The sequence below is a fragment of the Tachypleus tridentatus genome, chromosome 2, assembly GCF_004210375.1.
Source record: "Tachypleus tridentatus isolate NWPU-2018 chromosome 2, ASM421037v1, whole genome shotgun sequence".
NCBI classification, from domain to species: Eukaryota; Metazoa; Arthropoda; class Merostomata; order Xiphosura; family Limulidae; genus Tachypleus; species Tachypleus tridentatus.
The window spans coordinates 60,884,001-60,903,393 of NC_134826.1; the positions used below are offsets into that span (position 1 = coordinate 60,884,001).

At 35.5% G+C, this 19,393-nt stretch overlaps 1 protein-coding gene across 2 annotated transcripts in view; it reads right to left on the reverse strand.

Moving 5' to 3' along the window:
• The window catches only part of LOC143243941 (LHFPL tetraspan subfamily member 3 protein-like), a 42,424-nt gene extending 23,307 nt beyond the window's left edge, over positions 1-19,117 (reverse strand). Inside the window, exon 1 of one of the 2 annotated variants that reach the window (XM_076487784.1) lies at positions 18,303-19,117. In XM_076487784.1, coding sequence (XP_076343899.1) covers positions 18,303-18,729 — 427 coding nt within the window. In that variant the 5' untranslated portion in view covers positions 18,730-19,117. The remainder of the gene's footprint in view (positions 1-18,302) is intronic. The other variant, XM_076487783.1, reaches the window with a different exon arrangement.
• Between the last annotated feature and the right edge of the window lie 276 nt (positions 19,118-19,393).

The following is a 19,393-nucleotide window of genomic DNA, read 5'->3' on the forward strand; positions in this document are numbered from 1 at the left end:
CAAAGCTACACAATGGGCTATCTGTGCTCTGCCCACCACGGGTATCGAAACCCGGTTTCTAGTGGTGTGAGTCCGCAAACATACCGCTGTGCCACTAGGGGGCTATCTTAGAAGAAGGACGAATACATTTCAGGGGACCATGTCCCCTCACAAATGCCGGCTCTGGCTAAGCAACTGGGCTAAAGTTTGCTATCTATGTACAATGACACTGATATAGCTACAGCACTGAATGAAGTATCAGCATAGAGGTGGATTTCTCTATATTTGTGTCAGATGTCAATTTTCAAAAGTATTATCCAGTTCAGTGGTAGTACCAATCTCAAACCGCTGTGTTACAGGTCCTCTCGTCTGTATGTTAGGCCTGTTTACTTTACTATATATGTACGAAATATAGATGACATTTTCTAAGCACAGCTATCAAATACAGCAAAGCCAAGTCAACAACTTACTGCAATACCCTTCTACAGTGTTTTAATTCCATTACATATTTAAGTGTATGTATTATATTCAACAGTACCCAACCCCATTAACGAGAAAGGTTTAAGGTAATCCATCAGTTTAACTTAATTCATGGACTTTAAAATGTTAATTGTGTTTCACTCTTAGTTTCATTCAGAACAAAAGTTCTAAGCTACTTTTACTGCCCACTGTAAAGAAGTAATTATTGAGCATTTCAGTCGTACTATAAGCTGGTCAACAATAACATACGGTAAATCTACATTTTTATTATTTAAGTTACGTCACGTTTTGATATTTGAATGATAGTGTGATTAGTTCCTATCAGTTTAGTGTAGAATATCCTGCTTGGAAACAAAATTTGTCATCAACAATATTTATGTCTGTTTTGTCATTTCAAAATTGAATGCTGAGCTTTGTCTGCGTGCGCAGCTTTTCAAATGGGAGACAGACGAACGAATGTTTACTTGGATAGCAGGTTTCGCTTGTTTGTTTTGAAGTTCACAAAGTAACACGATGGGCTATCTGTGCTCTGCCAACCACGGGCATCGAAACCCGTATTTTAGCGTTGTAAGTCCGCAGACATACCGCTGTGCCACTAGGGGCACCAGGGTTCGCAATATATATGATGTAAGGCCTAAATCACGACATCTTGTGTTATCATTATAACAAAATTATTTTGTCTTCGCTCTCCATTTTATAAAAACTTAAAATTGAGTAGAACTAGTATTTGCTTTATCGATAGTTGATTTGTTTGTAGTTAAGCGCAAACTTACACAATAGGCTATCTGTGCTCTGCCTTCTACGGATAACGAAACTTGGTTATCAGCACTGTAAGCCCGCAGACTTTCCGCGGACTTTATCGATAGTTGGACAAGAAAGCTATCGAACAAGCGTGTTTATTAGTTTGTTTCAAAAGCATAAAAGTACACTTTCACCTTTATAAGACTGCACAGTTACTTAATTTAAGTATTACAACTATTATTTATGAGGCCTGTGGTACTTTCCCGCTAGGCGGTTGCACGTTTTTTCCGTAATTAAACAATCAACTCACGATCTGTGCTGGAATGTCGGACATGTGACCAGCTAGTGCGTGTAATAGATAAGCTCCGCTTACCTGTAGTTTACGAGGTCACCGGCTTTGTGAAGCTTTTGAAACAATGTTACAGCTCTGTGAAATGTTTGTAGAGTTTGTTTTTTTTATAACCATGTTAGAGCTATGTTAAATGTTTTAAAGTTTTTGCAACCATGTTAGAGCTAAGTGAAATGTTTTTCGGAGTTCTTGCAACCATGTTTGAGCTATTTGAAATGTTTTCGGAGTTTTTGCAACCATGTTAGAGCTATGTTAAATGTTTTCGGAGATTTTGTAACCATGTTAGAGCTATGTTAAATGTTTTCGGAGATTTTGTAACCATGTTAGAGCTATGTTAAATGTTTTCGGAGATTTTGTAACCATGTTAGAGCTATTTGAAATGTTTTCGGAGTTTTTGTAACCATGTTAGAGCTATGTGAAATGTTTTCGGAGTTTTTGTAACCATGTTAGAGCTATGTGAAATGTTTTCAGAGTTTTTGCAACCATGTTAGAGCTATGTTAAATGTTTTCGGAGATTTTGTAACCATGTTAGAGCTATGTTAAATGTTTTCGGAGATTTTGTAACCATGTTAGAGCTATTTGAAATGTTTTCGGAGTTTTTGTAACCATGTTAGAGCTATGTGAAATGTTTTCGGAGTTTTTGTAACCATGTTAGAGCTATGTGAAATGTTTTCAGAGTTTTTGTAACTAACCATAATCGTGCTTTAAGTTACATTTTGTAACATGTGAGAACTTTGTGTAACGGTTTAAAAATGTTGAATATATTTCTCAGAACTCGTGATTGAAAGCTAAGAATATATAATAATATGTCAGTGACACTAAGTCTGACATAGAAGGTACTGACGAAACATTTCATCTAATATCAGGGCTCGTAAAATCACTTGGGATATGATATGAATGGAAGTGTTATAGGCATTATTTATATCGTCGGTTTCATGAACACTAACTGTCGTGGTGTGAACAAAATTAAGCAAGTGAATAATTAATATCAATACTATTTCAGTCATTTATATATCAGAATTAGGGTCAAGTGTAATAATATAATACTCTTTATTAATTTATTTTTCACACCAATTGATTATATTAGAAATCCATTTAACGCTAGAATTTTTTAAAACCATGTTTGAGCTTTGTGTCTCTTTTGTAAAGTTGTTGTAGCTATATTGCATCTTGTGCAACGCTTGTCAACTTTCGTAGCCATATTTTGAAATCTGAGTAACGTTCATAAACTTTTTAATCACGTTTCAATTGTGGTAAAACGTGTACATTTTTGCAAACATGTTAGTCTCCAATTTACAGCTCGAAATAAAGCGCTAATGTGACTGCTCTAATCAATGTTTTTTACACTAATGTTGAAACTAATAGATATAACTCAAGAAGAACCCCTTTAAAATTTTTATGGCAAATAAACAAGCCAATAATTTTTATTTTACCAATGGCGGACTGAAGACCCCTTAATTTTTTGTCGAGTGGTATTTTTTTTGTTCCATAACTAGGGGTGAACATAAGAATAGTATAGGCGTTTAAGTCGAACCCCTTGCAAATGAAAGTCCTTCATCCCCCCCCTTCATGTTTACGGCATACTAAGTAAAGCATTAATTTTGGAGGAAATATATATGTTTTGTTTTCGGCTTTAAGTTTTAATTAGTTTGCTAACGTAATGGTTATTGAATAAATATTAAAAAAACAACAACATGTAACCTAGCTTGGAATATTCCATACTGCTGAAGGCCATGACCATGACTAAGGTTATGTTCATGTTTAAACAAGTGGACCAAGGTTAGGTCTTGATAAATGTTAAAGGAATAAGGAAAACTATAACACATTACGCATACTTTTGCTTTGTAACTACAAACTAGGTATAAATTTTACAAGTTCATCTCCTCTTTATTTGTCGAGTAAAAACTACAACAACAAAAAAACGGTGTTTCCTAAATTCGCATTTCCAGTGAATTTTTAGGATGAAAAAAGTTACGAAAAAACCATGAATGTTACAACATTCACAAATATTCCATTAGAACTGTAAGTTTGAATATTTGTTTTACCCTAAAAGTCAGGACACTCGACTCGCAATCTGTAGGTTGTGAGTTCAAATCCCCGTCACAGAACATGCTTACTCCTTTCAGCGGTGGGGGCGTTATAATGTAACAATCAATCCCATTATTCGTTCATAAAAGAGTAGCCCAAGGGTTGGCGGTGGTGCTAAATTAGTGTGGCTAGCGCAGATAGTCCCTGAATAGCTTTGCGCAAAATTCAAAACAAACCAAACGAAACCGGAAGAATCTGCTCATGTCAATTGTAGTGTTTTTGTAAAACCTAAATAATTGTATAACAAAACTCTGCTTGATAAGCGAATTTACTTTAATTTAGATTTCAGCTAGAGGGCGCACGACATTAATAAAAAGTAGTTCTATGATACATGTACTTAGAAAGTTCTAGGTAATGTCACGAAAATCTAGTAACATAGATGAATACCTAGAAGTGACATTTCAGGCATGAATACGAATTAGTAGAACGAAGTGTTAAAAGTGGAATATTCAGCTTGTAAGCACCAAATACTTATTGATTGAGTAAGAGTTAAGTGTCTGTGTCAGCTGATCAGGTAGTAAGTTAGCTTTTGTTATCAATAAAGGAAATTCCTTTTAAACGTTTTAACTTGAAACACTTAGACTATGAACTTAAGCTTACAACTTGCGTCATAGTGAATATAGCCTGCAGATTAGAGGAAGAAATAAACTAATATGTTATCGTTCATTATACTGTACTTATCCTTACTTTCACCAAATAATCTAAAATAACCAACTCAACCAAAGAACGTTATAATATCAAATAACCGTTCACTGGATTTACAGATTACATCATATTGAGTAATTTTATGTTTTGGGATGTAACAATATTTATTCTCTCAAAGCGTGAAAAATTAACCATGAAATTGTGTGAATTGTGTGATTTTGATTTTGTTGTTAAGGGGGAGTGACTCATATACCACAGAGACGTTCTATTCATCGAAGTTTTGTACATCATCAGTAACTGTACGGTTAAAATATGTAACAGATCTTTTGAAAGTAGCTACAGTTTGTCTTGTTTGATGTTTTCAAATATATTTAAATATTAATTAAACAATTTATTAGAGAGTCACTTATTAACATTTTTATGCAAAAAATATACACACGCGCGAAAGCCATATCGGTACTTGTTTCAAGAGACATGATTATAAATAGTATCTTATTTATGGATCACATCCAGTACGTGTAATTTCCAGTACGTGTAATTTCCAGTATGTGTAATTTCTTTAAATCCTAATACCATATTAAGCTACTTCTAAAGTACAACATCATCTTTCTAAAAAAGGAATTCGTGTCTCATTAAATAGTTTGTTCACTATTCTTTCAGAACAACGACTACGCAGCAGCCAACTTAAAAATACTTAATTTAACAAACTGTCCTTGGTATGGGCCCCAGCATGGCCAGGTGGTTGAGGCACTTGACTCGTAATCTGAGGGAGGCGGGTTCAAATCCCCGTCACACCAAAAATGCTCGCTATTTCAGCCGTGGGGGCGTTATAATAATACTATCAATTCCACTTTTCGTTGGTAAAAAAGTAGCCCAAGAGTTGGCGGTGGGTGGTGATGATTAGCTGCCTTCCATCTAGTCTTACACTGCAAAATTAGGGACGGCTAGTGCAGATAGCCCTCGTGTAGCTTTCCGCGAAATTCAAACCAAACCAAACTAATCCTTGGTATGTTTATTTGGTTTTTAAATTTAGTAGTGAAAGGGCGAGCATGTTTGGTGTGACGGGTATTCGAATCCGCGACCCTCGGATTACGCATCGAGTGCCTTAACCACCTGGCCATGCTGGGCTTTCTTGGTATGAACCTGTCACTTTTCACTTATACTAAATTATTTAACACATGCGCTGCATTATGCAGCAAATGATGTGTTGTGTTCTATATTTCACTTCCGTGTTCTGCACTAAAATTGTTTTACTTCGTTATAACACTAGACAACGGGCGGGTACATAAACTCGTTAAAACAGACGTTCGTTCCTTTGTTATGGTAACATTACTAAAACCTTTCGGTGAGGCATTCAAAATGTTAATACATAAATATATAGGTTTGTTTTGAATTAAGCACAAAGCTACACAATGGGTTATCTGTGTTCTGCCCACTACTCTGGTATCGAAATCCAGATTTTGCGGTGTTAGTTCGCAGATATTCCGCTGTGCCACTGGGGGGAGGGGCTTTGCGGTAGATAATTGCATGGACATATCTGTGTTGCTTATTACATTTTTCTCCTCAAAGATGTTACCACGTGTAGTACGTCATTGCTTAAGACTGTTTATACCTGTTTAGAGACGTTAATGTGTTATTTGTATTCTTCACGTGCTGTTGAGGTTACTGTTTATATTAATAGGTGACAAATAAAAACATTCATATAGTTAATGACAACACACACGTAAATCATCACGTGCAACTATATGTACGAGTTTTTAAGATTGGACAAAGTATGATATACAAAATTATCAAAATTTCTGTCCCTAGCTGGGAGGGCGGCAAGTCCACGAATGCACAAAGCTAAGCTAAGGTGTTCGATACTCCTTGTAAGACACAGTAGATGCGTATTTGCTATAAGAAAAACAAACACTCCAAGTTGTTAATGTAAAAAGAGGGAGTATGGATATTAAAAAATACAAAAACGAGATAGGTAGGTCAAAATGTAAATGTAAAGAAAGTAAAATAACACAAGCTTGAGATTTGAGACGTAGTGTTAACATTACTTTCTCAAACTACAAATCCCTAATTTGACTCCATGTCTGAAATCTGTAATATATACGAGTCAAAATAGGGGTATATAGCTTGAAGAGATAATGTTAACTCTTATGTCTGAAACTCTAATCTTGTATGTTTACTTTTTATGTTTACATTTTCACTGTAAACTATCTATCCTGTTTCTGCAATAATTCAAATTAACAACACTTTTATAATCTTGTTTATTTAGTTTTTTTATGTCCATCGTGGGCATAAAACTTTATAATAGCAATACTGTCCAATCTGAAACAGCTTATTTTAATAAAATACGTAGTTGGTGTGTGATACTCTGTCAGGAAACAATGACAACATTTAGATTGCCTTCATGCAGATTGGATGGCTATTGGTCCTGATATATCATTGACAGTGGTACTACATTATAATCCCTATAATACGTGGTGATCAACATACCACATGTTATGTATATGCTTATAAAATACATATAGCTACTATATTTATACCTCATATGGGAAATCTGTAAACAATTGATTGGAGGGACTACTGGACTATAGTGGAATGGTGCATGGACTGGATTTTGTAACCACATGAGTTTTATACATATATCCACATGCAATGCATTTTGGGTAGTATTCATATCTATGTATATATATACACACAATACACATGCAAGCATCATAGTTTTTCTCTAAGTTCTAAAGCTGTATATATAGATAATAATATAATATTTTTAAATTTGCATATATATTCAGTATAAATATAAAACAGTGTGTTATGATTTAATAGCACACATATGTATATACACAGACGCACACGAATAACGTTTCTGAGTTTTCTTATAGTTGTATATATTTCCCCTTCCTCCTCTTCAGTCATGTGTTTTCAGCAGATGACCAGATTACCTCTTCTCGTGACATTCTATACATTCTACAAAATATAAAACGTGTTAATTACAAATTACCAATTAATTATATCAATATGTTTTTACCTCCCCACCCCCACCATTTCTGATGAACTTTGTGTCATGACACTTCCACAATACTCTTCCATTGTGATGACCCGAAACTCTGAGCTGTCGTTGTTACATACTTTATCTGAAATTAATTTATTTTTCTAAATAAAATATATAACAACAAAATGTCTGCCTTACTGTCTCCTAGAATTGCCATCATTTTCACCATCTCCTCCTTCCATGATCTTTATAGTCAATTTCAAGAATGATTACCCTATCTGCAGTAACGCAGTGATGATTATAACACCACACTTACCATCAACCATCACCGTGATTGTCGATCCGATGCTCGAAACAGAATTTAGTACTGTTTTTTTAAACTACGGTTTAAAGATTTCTGTGGTAGTAGACAATCTAAACGTTTGTATAATGTTTTAGATGTTTGTGTAATATGGCTGAGATCGATCAAGCGGTGTTAAAAAAAACTGTGATCCTGTCAGCAACGTCGTATCCGAAAGGGCAGTAACTCTGCATATCATACGCAACATCCATACAGTTGCAACAATAAGTTAATAACCATTATGGTAAATGGGTTATACCTGTCACATAAACATTAACTACATCCATGGCCTGCACGTAATTATATACGTATACAGGCAACAGATTATGAAGTTCGATATAAACCAAAGACTACATGAAAACGATCACGTGTGAAAGGTTATACAGCCGCTGTTATTTGCTTGGTAGCCAAATAAATTTAAAAGCTACCACATGCAGTGTACAACGATGCGTTTAGTAAAACTGCCTAGGTTTTATTACAACACTGATAGCCAGCTTTGCTGTCAGATATCGGAACAATATGAAATAGTGATAAAGAACATATGGGCAATACCTATTATGAACCACTACCGTGGTTCATGATATAACATTAAACACTGTGGTAATGTTCAATTAATCTTTAGACAACCAACAATACATTTCGACATTGTAAAGATCAGATATCTCATCAACAAAAAAATTAAAAGAAAGCTGTAAAACAAGCTGGAAAATATAACAGAACTCGATGACTATACAATACATATTAAGTGACTGCTCACTATTACCAAAATGTTTACAAGGCACTCAAACATATTATACGCCGACAGGGGAATATAAGCTGTGGTGAAACTTTGACAAATAAAAATGGTAAATATTCTTTTATGCCTTAGAAGGCTTTGTGACTCAAGCCTAACTCTGGTATTATCCTTATTTCACTCAAGCATAAATCTACTATTGTTGTATCTGATTCCTGCTTCACTTGAACCTAAGTCTACAGTTGTTACGTTTGATCCTTCTTTTATCCAAACCTAAGTCTAGCATTGTTTTATCTGTTCCTTGCTCCAGTCAAAGTTAAATCTACTGTTGTTGTAACTAATCCTCGCTTCACTCGAAACGAAATCTATTATTGTTGTACTCGATCTTTGTTTCACTCAAACTTACATCTACTATTACTGTTTCTGGTCCTTGCTTTATTAACACTTAAATATACTATTGTTAAATCTTATCCTTACTTCACTAAACCTAAATTTACTATTGTATCTGATCCTTGCTTCATTAAACCTAAATCTGCTGTTGTTAAATCTTGTCCTTACAACACTAAAGCTAAATTTATTAATGTATCCGTTTCCTGCATCATTCAAACCTAAACCTACTGTTGCTATATTTGATCCTTGCTTTTTTTAAACGTACGTCTGCTAACGTTGTATCCGATCCATCCTCAATTAAAACCTTAATCTACTATTGTTATGTCTGTTCCACATTCTTACTTTGAGTGTTTGTATAAGGTACATGATTTATTATATTCAATGCTTCACGCCAACGATGTAAGCTGCCTGGAGGCACAGGTTATAGGGCTGTTTGTTTTTATTTTTCCTCCAATAATTTTATTAGCTTTTACACAATAAATTTAATAAAAAAGCAATTAGTTACAACAGCGATTCTGAATATTCAATTAAAAACAGAGTTTACCAGTTATATAATTAATTTACAATAAATAATACAATGATAACGTCTATAAATATTCTTTTTTTATGTAGCGACTAAAATAACAATGACATCAAATTAAATTTCATGAGGTGGTGAAAAAAGTGCGTGTAGCTCAGAAAACTTTATATTGACGAGCACAAAGTCTACTATAAATGACTGGGAGAGGATGGAACTCCAAGTACGATACCAGTAAACATGTGATGAATTTCAGACTAAGTCATTTTGGGGGTATTTTTTACTGGGTGAGGGTTAAGACTTAAAAATGGCCAATAATTAAAACAATACGTAAGTTACGATTTTCAGAAAATGTGTGTGCGTGTGTGTTTTTCTTATAGCAAAGCCATATCGGGGAATTTAACCCCTGGTTTTAGCGTTTAAGTCCAAAGACTTACCTCTGTCTCAACAGGGGACTCAGAAAATAGAATTCTATATCTGGATACCCAGCATAATTTTCCTTTTTGAAATGCATCATGTCATCCCCTTCTAGTGGATTATCGTTAAAAATAGAGCTTCAATACCCTTGATGGCACAGCACAAGCAGCCCATTACTTAGCTTTGTGTTTAACAACAACAGTATCGTGTGCGCATGACCATGATTTGAAACATTTTAGCTACTATCAAATAAAACGAACAGTTACGTTTTACGAACAACACTATCGATAAGTAACATTAAAAATATCACTGAAACGAATGTAAAGTTATCAGTGATGTTCCGTTACTGATTATCTGATAGAGTTATACCATTGGTCAATAAAACCTGTTTCGAACCATACAACATTACGATTGGGAACACAGTGATAAAATGTTTGAACTCTTGACAATAGGAAAGACCAACGAGTTTTATATAATAAACGTTTCAACCAATAATAGTTCATATGTTAACTTCCAATTAATTACTTCATATATTAGCATTATACGGTACTGTTTTATGTGAGTTTATTGCTACGTATCACAACTATTTGTGTGCATTATCTACAGTATGCGAGTTTTCGGTTGCCTGTGAAGTTTAGAATGATCTTAATGAATAACTCCACTCAGTGGCACAGCGGTATGTCTGCGTACTCGCACTGCAAGAAACCGGTTGTCAGTACTCGTGGTAGACAGAGTAAGATAATCCATTGCGTAGCTTTGTGCTTCATTCCAAAATTATCTACCTTAATGAATAATCTGTAAATAATTTGAATTGATAAAGTGACGTAATTGGTGGAATCTTCTACTAACAGTTTCGTTTATCACGCATCACAACAGCCTCAACTGCCAAAATTCTAAGTTAATGGACGGAGGAACATCAGGGACTTATGACCACGTTTATCCTACTACATATCACACACAAACGTAACCGTTGGAATGATATGACGTGACTGTTAAAGTCTCCACAGTTTCGATATCCTACATTTTAACTACCACTACTAGCTTCCTTTGAGAATCTCCAACTATTTGTATATATTTTTTGATATATGTGAAGAGACACCTATATGTTGTCAAAGGTGCATAACGTTTTAGCTACCACTACTTAGCTTCCTTTGAGTAAAGTATAACAGTCTTTTTTTTTTCCGACTCGGCATGGCCAGGTGGTCAAGACACTCGACTCGTAATCTGAAAGTCACGGGTTCGAATCCCCGTCACCCCAAATATCCTCTCCCTTTTAGTCGTGGGAGCATTATAATGTGATGGTCAATCCCACTATTCGTTGATAAAAGAGTAGCCTCAGAGTTGGCGGTGGGTGGTGATGACTGGTTACCTTCCCTTACTCTTACACTACTAAATTAGAGACGGCTAGCGCAGATAGCCCTCATGTAGCTTTGCACGAAATTAAAAATAACAAACTTTTGTTTTTCCTTCCTAGGTTAGCTTACTATAAGAATTATTTATGTCATTATACAGTGAACTATATGCCTTGATATAACTAATGCGTAGAATTTCCGAAATATGTTTGTTTTAAATTATAAGAAATATATTAGTCGGTAATTTGGTGATCCTTCCCTTAAACAGGGATTCTGTGGTCTGGTGGTTAAGGCATTGGAGGTTCGAATCCCTTAACTAAATGTGCTCTCCCATTCAAGAGTGGATTGTTATAATATGTCGATAAATCCCACTATTTAATTAGATAAAAGGAGTTCAAACGTTGACGATGACAGCTGTTGACGAAATGCTTCTCCTTTAGTCTACCACTTTAAACTTAGAGACGACTCGCCCAAATAAACCTTGAGTGTCTTTACACGAATACCCTAAAATCTATTTAAATATAACAGCATTGTCTGTTGTATATCCATATAACTACTCCGCCCCTTTTAGTGAATATTCACCGAATTTGGCATGAAAGTTTGTCGGGTCCATGCGGAGATACAAGCAAATTTGTTTTTTCACATTTTGTGTTTTGTAGTTTTTTATGGGCGTTTTTATAATTACATATAAAGGAAACAACTTTTCATGTTTTAAGATAACCTGTCATTAATCATGATTTTACATAGCTTCTGTCACTTTTAGATCATTACACTGATAGGGATAATAAACAACAGTTTGGTTACAGGTACTGAAACCATACCTTAAGATGTTTATGAATCAACACATATGTTATTTTATTTGTATAGACCACCTTCAACATGGTGGTCTAAACGCAATACCGCAAGGGGAATTTTAAGTCTAAAACATGGCGATTTGAAAACTGTACTGCAACCTAACTAAAAAGCAATTTTTAAATTTGTCCTCTTATGAGAAACATTTTGATTTTTTTCTTTCTAACGATACATTACTAATTGCTGTTACATCAGAGGTAGATTTTTTGTCTACTGTAGTAAGGTATATAAAAAAACAGTTTGAATATAACAGCAAGGGTCCCCCAGTGGCACAGCGGTTTGTGTGCGGAGTTACAACAATAGCAACCGGGTTTCGACATCCTGGTGGGTAGTTATATGATAGACCATTGTGTGGCTTTGTGTTTAACTAACTACAAACTAAGCTAGAAATAAATAAGAAGAAAAATTAATACATTTATTGTAAACAGAAAACCTCATTTATTGAAACGGAATCAGTTTTTATTGTGTTAAAAATTATAAATATTACATACTACCTTTCACATATTGAAAATTAGTTTCATTTACGTGTCTTATTACAGTAGATTAAAAATTATATTTCTCTTTCAATGGATCTCGTGTTGCACAGTGATAAGTCTGAGGGCTTACACTTCTTAAAACCTGTTTTTGATACCCATTGTGGGCACAGTGCAGACAGCCTGTGGTTTAGCTTTGCGCTTAGCAACAAACAAACGTCTGTCAATATTAGTGTTTGATCCAAAATTTCTCGTAAGCCTATATTCTTTGGGCAACTGTCCTTCCGAATATCTTTTACATTTCAAATTATTATATATCACGTACTATCGGTGTGGTCCACATATTGAATACTTTTATGTTTTTGTTTGTTACACAGTCGTGTCAACAACTGACCAATAAACTCGATGAAACCATACATTTTCTATATCAAATGCACAGGAGGTCTATTCAGTAGTTAGTAAGTTTAATCACAATAATGGTATTATTTTTTTAAAATTTGTTTATGTACCTCCTGTGTTTTTAGGGATCTTCTGAAGGACAAAGCCATGAACCCACAAGCACTTTTATGCAAATAATAGTTTACAAAAATGTGTTTAAAAAGCCAATGGTGTCATAGACCCCATCCATAATTTTATTCGGGATAATTTCCTTGTAAAGTACAATAATCTAGCAATAAACAACGTAACTTTCAAAGGAACCAGCCAGTAAGAGGCTTAAAGACACAAAGAAAGCCAAAATGCTACTTAGAAATGGTTCACATCGTCAGAGGTCTAACAGATCACAGAGGTTCAACGCATATGATACGATGTTAGCCATGAAACAAAGTAAACAATCGTTCTCTTAATTCTGTGTGTGTGTATTTTCCAGATAGAAAGAGGGCAAGATTAGGGTTACAGCTTGGCTCTATAATTTTGGAACTCTTTTAGACGTGACTGATTTTTTTAATTGATCCCAAAAATTTATAAATAACCTTAGTAACAGCTGATGCAGCGTTTCTAAGCATATGGTATTGACCCGGTAAGAACACATACACATCCCATTTTAACTTCCGAAACGTTTCATCACCTCTACATCACTTGATACATTCAGCTTACAACAAAAATTATTATTATAATGATATATGTGTATAGTTTAGTGAAAAGTAATACATTAATACAACCAGTGGTGGTTGAGAGCTATATTAGTTTATTTAAATAACTGGATGGGACGTTTCATACTAGTATAATTCGTCTACTGTGCTATCAGTTAGTGCCTTTTTACCAAATTGGGAGCTGGAATACTAACTTCAAGAGGTAAGTTTTCAACTTGCTTACCCTCAAATGGTATTATCTAATTTTCTTATTCCTATTTTTATTTCTAACTTTGGAGAGCAGTCACCTTCCCACAACTGTCTACAAGCAGTGAAGGATGATATGGATGTAGGGTGTTGTGGGAATGAGCACCCACATCTCGCTCTTGTAATTTATATTTCTATATTTATTGCTAATCTTTTATTTCTTATGTGAGACTGACGAATGGAGGTTAAGACTAATAGACAGTGTATCCCCACTGCAATGTGGGTCCTATTTTCGCAGTCACCTCCAAATCCTAGGGTAACTTTATAATCCCACATTATAGCTTGTACCATGGGGTCTTTTAAATTAGTGCAGGGTTTTTCGTTTAAAAAACTCTTTGAACTTTGGGCTACTCTTTTTCCAACGAATAATGGTATTAACCATAACATTATAATACCCCATGACTGAAAAGATGTGGTTGTTTGGTGTGACGGGGCCCGATCCCGCAAAACTCAAATTGCGAGTCGAGTGCCCCTAACCACCTGGCTATGCAGGGGCAGAAAGATCATCCTTTGTATAATCCCACATTATAGCTTGTACCATGGGGTCTTTTAAATTAGTGCAGCGTTTTTTCGTTTAATTTATTTTTGTTTTGGCTTGTTTTTTTAAAGTTGCAACAAACTAATACAGCACTTTTCTCCCCATATACTCAGCACCTGCGAATGTCCCTAACTTTGAACTACTGGCTAGTTTGCCTGTTTGTGTGTGCGTTTTTTTCTTACAGCAAAACCACATTAGGCTATTAGCTGAGCCCACCGTCGGGAATCGAACCCTTGATTTTAGCGTTGTAAATCCATAAACGTACCTCTGTACCAGCGGGAGGACGTTTGTTTTTTCTGAATTTCGCGCAGAGCTGCAAGAGAGATATCTGCACTAGCCGTCCCTAATTTAACAGTGTAAAACTAGAGGGAAGGCAGCTAGTCACCATCACCCACCACCGACTTTGGGCTACTCTTTTTCCAACGAATAATGGGATTAATCATAACATTATAATACCCCATGACTGAAAGGATGTGGTTGTTTGGTGTAACGGGGTTCGATCCCGCGAAACTCAAATTGCGAGTCGAGTGCCCCTAACCACCTGGCTATGCAGGGGCAGAAAGAAAACGGATTTCAAGAGATGAAACATCCAACCATGAAATGCATAAAACAAAGTTATACGATAGAATATAAAAAAACTTTAAATCTCAACCTACAGAGTAATAAGAAGAAGGCAAACATTTTTTTCAGCAGTCTAGGTGTACATTGTTTATTTTTTATTCGAGGAACTTTAAGAACGCCCCATTCTATTCATTCTTAGATGACTTTTTCATCTTTAAAACACACACACCTGACATTTAGCTTCATTCATTTTTACGCCACCTAGTGGAGAATATTATTGCTTTGTGTTCCCACCTTCCTTGACCTATTTTTCTGTAATTTTTTGTTATATGCAGATAGAAATACGTGTTTGTATTTTTATGTCCACTAATGACTAGGAGCGGACTAGCCGAAGTCGCAAATCTTTGGATTTTTAGAAATAAAATAATTGTACGGAAGTAAGCAAACAACACATACATCAAAAACTTTATATTTTAAGGTTTAAAAATCTGACTTAAAGTCCAATACGAATAATATGAAACTTTAACCCTTAACCTTTCGAGTTGTCCCCAACTGCCAGTCGCGGGATAGAAACCTGTCACCGAATATACCCTCAGCTGTGAGGGTAACTCCAAAGTCAATGTCAATATTCGTTGGTGAAGACCCAAGAGCTAGCGGTGGATGCTGTGAATTATCTGCCTTTTCAGTTCAAAAATAGTCCTCCGGCGGAACTGCTGTAAGTTTATGGATTTCATCGCTAAAATCCGGAATTCAATTTTTTGCGGTGGTCATAGCAGATAACCACTGTGGCTTCGCTAAAAAATATACCCAATAAAAACACTTCCAGATTAAGGACCGACAGGTCAGGTATTTCCCGAGCAGGTTGGCACGAAACCAATAAACAAACAAACCAGATGCCCCCTCCCTTTCTTTGTTCATCCACTTTACGGAACGGAAGTGTTATTAAAATAATATAACAAAATGAGGTTTGATGCGATTATGCCTAGCCCATAAAGAAAAACTCTTCTTAGACGATGATCTAACAGTGACTTGGTTCTCAGTTGGCCTAGCGGTGAAAGAACTCGCTGCGGGAATACTGAAGTTCTGTCGGAGAAAAACAAACTGACTCGCAGTAATACCTCAAAACAAGTCACGTATACAAGTTTTACCACAGCCTTAAATAAATATGTCGCTTGCAAACATAACATGTTTAACAACTCCCCAAAACAAAATGTTTAACCGTTATTCAAGATGAGAATTATAGTGGCTTTACCTTCACAAGATGTTTGTTATGAAGTAAATAGATATTATAATAAACCTTCATGGAAATATGGTGTCACAAAGAGAAAAAATTTCCCACAAAATGTTGTTTAACCTTCTATATTTAAATCCTATTACAAGCTGATAAACAACTAAAATATCTGGTTTTGTAAGTTACCAAAAGTCAGTATTATAACGAGAAGAGTATAGATACTACATCATGTTGTCCTAAACTGAAGAGAAAACAGAGCATCACAGTTTTGTAACCATGTCCAGCTGTTATTTTACACTATATGTAATCGTCTTCTTCAGATTCATATAATTATAAATAAGGAAAAAAATACTATTTTTTACAAATGGTTGTTTGTTTTTTGAAGTTCGCGCAAAGCTACACGAGGGCTATCTGCGCTAGCCGTCCTTAATTTAGCAGTGTAAGACTAGAGGGACGGCAGTTAGTTATCACCATCGATCGCCAATCCTTGAGCTACTACTTTACCAACGAATAGTGGGGTTGACCGTTGTATTATAATGCCTCCACGGCTGAAATGGAGAACATGTTTGGTGTGAAGGGGATTCCAACTGGTGTGACAGGAATTCGAATCCGCGATTTTGAGATTACGAGTCGAGAGCCTTTATCACATAGCTATTTCAGGCCAAATTTTACTAGAAAGTTGGCAGTAGGAGGTGATGACCAACTGCCTTCCCTCTGGTGTACATAAAACTACCAAAGTAAGGATTAAATTTAATAACTTTGTAATTGTAGTTTTAATTCTTGTTTCAATAGTTTTGTAACAAAATTCCTACTTCATTTTAAACTTTATAAATTTTAATACTCTTATTTGTTAACTTTTTTATGTTATATCCGTATAAAGTATGTACTTTTTACTTTTAAAAACCGTCGCTTGTCAATCCATTGATATATAGCGCCATCTGGAGGGTTGAAAATGTATTTAAATATATGCATGATATGTTTACCAATTATAATATATATGTACGTATCTGACGAAATATCAAAAGCGGATACACACAGACCAGTCAAGTAAACTGGTGAAATGTTGTAACGATAGTCCGAACTGTCCAGGGGCTAGCCCCGCTGACGTGATGAAATAGGTAGTGGACCAAAAAATTTTAGAAACTTTTGTATTACTATAACGAAAACGTTAGCGACCTTTCTAGCGTTTTATTAATATATATACACATAGTATATCGTATTAAGTATTACCATAGTTAATAATAATGTTAAGGTAACTCACAACTGCATCTATGTTTACTTTAATGTACTAAACATAACAATAACAACTAATAAAAAACATTGACTCAATGTAAAAATAACGGTACATATATTTAAATAATATTTTGCACAATATCTCTTCCTGATTAAAGATACCTGATTCATAAATTTATTTCCAGTATATTAACACGAAGTGTGGAAATAGAACACTACGATAGCTTCAAACAGCACAGGTTTCAATGATTCGTTTTGTGTGTGTGTGTTTTTTGGTTTTTGAATCTCGCGTAAAGATAAACGAGGGCTATCTGCGCCAGCCGTTACTAATTTATTAATGTAAGAGTAGAAGGAAGACAACTAGTTATCAGCACCCACCGCCAACTCTTGGACTACTCTTTTACCAACGAATAGTGGGATTGACCGTCACGTTATAATGCCTCCACAGTTGAAAGGGCGAGAATATTTGATGTGACGAGGATTCGAGCCCGCGACCATCATATTACAAGTTGAGCGCCCTAACTGCCTGGCCATGCAGGGCTAAGTTTCAGTGAACTATTGTATTTCAAATAAATCAAAATCTTTGTCACTTAAGTTTTAAGGGTTGTATCCTGACTACTGTATTTCTCGATATCAGAGTAAGCTACGTACATAAAGCGACACTAAATATTACCCTGACCATCAGTATATGTAATTAAATATCCTTTTTTTTTTACAGATTTACAACACTAAAATCAGCGGTTCGATTCCCCTCGGGTGAACTCAGCAAATAGCCCAATGTGGCTTTGCTATATGAAAACACACACACACACTTTATTTACAAAAATTAGAATGTATTGTCTTATCAGTTCCTTACTCTCGCTGTTAACGATATTCGCGGCCGTAAATCCAATAATATCTTACGAGGTTTGGCCAGCTTAAAAAATATGTGCTCCTGTTTATGCTCAAAAAAGCTAAAAATGATCCAGATTTTAATTTGCAATATTAATATATAAAAAAATCAAAAAAGAATTCGCCAAATGAAGAGCTGAAATCATAAAAATAAGTTACATGAACTTACAACAAAATAGCTGCATCCAACCGCAAACGTGGAAAATGGTTGAAGAATTGAAGAAAAAGAATAGCAACATACAGCTGATGCATAATATAATCGTGATGACAGAAAGGCCAACGAACACTGTGGCGGCCCTGAAGGCAGAAGATGCTATGGTGTTAAAATCGTCCAATCGGCCTTCGCAAAAAACGTCCTGACCATCCTGAACTAGACGGCATGCCTGCCAAAGACCAAAGTGACCAGTGCCCTTACTTTGCTGAGTGTCCCCTAGCCAATGTGGCTGGATGAAGATGACAACGTTGATGATGGCGAAGCAGACAGTAAAAACTCCCCACAACACTCCGACTGCTTTGGAATTTTTCATTTGTTGTGATTGATAAGCGTCCCTCTCGCGAGTGTCAGTTTCTGATATGTAGTCCAGCTTAGTTTGCATGACTTTGATATTTGGCGGTTCTCAATTTACCACGTCCGAATCTTATCCACTGTTTATTTGGACTTCTGTATTAACCTCGCATAAGTATGGTAAGTCTAAGAAGCTAACCTCAATTAGTGAGTTTTCCAAACACCACAATAAATCGCATTGGCTGTGAAATAATCGCCTAATTTACTGTTCAGAGCTGTTATTGAACACGTGCACACACATGCTCGTTCGTTTCGCACCTGGTTACCTTTCTTGTGCAGACCTATTCTTCGTTCCCAGTCGTTAACTGTAGATAACGTGCTGTGTGGTTGTTCCGGCCAATGAGAACAGTGTTCGCGTTTCTACATTCTGAACCATTATTCTCGTGCATCGCGAGAAAAACGTGTCTTATACGCGCTCCCGGAAGAATTAACAGCAGTAAAGCGCATGTATCACGTGCAGAGAGCAATGCTGTTTTTACTTCAGGTTCTACTCCTAAATGAGGCCAAGGTGAAGCCAATAAATTACATTACTTCGACCAATAGTTTCTTCCACATTTAAAAATAAAAGTTCACAGATATTATTTCTGGATTTGTGATTTAATATTTCAGATAACATTAGGAGGTTAGTTGCTGGCATGCGAATGTTCGTCTAAAGTTTGTAGATAAATATATATCTTGCTAAAATAAAAATATTT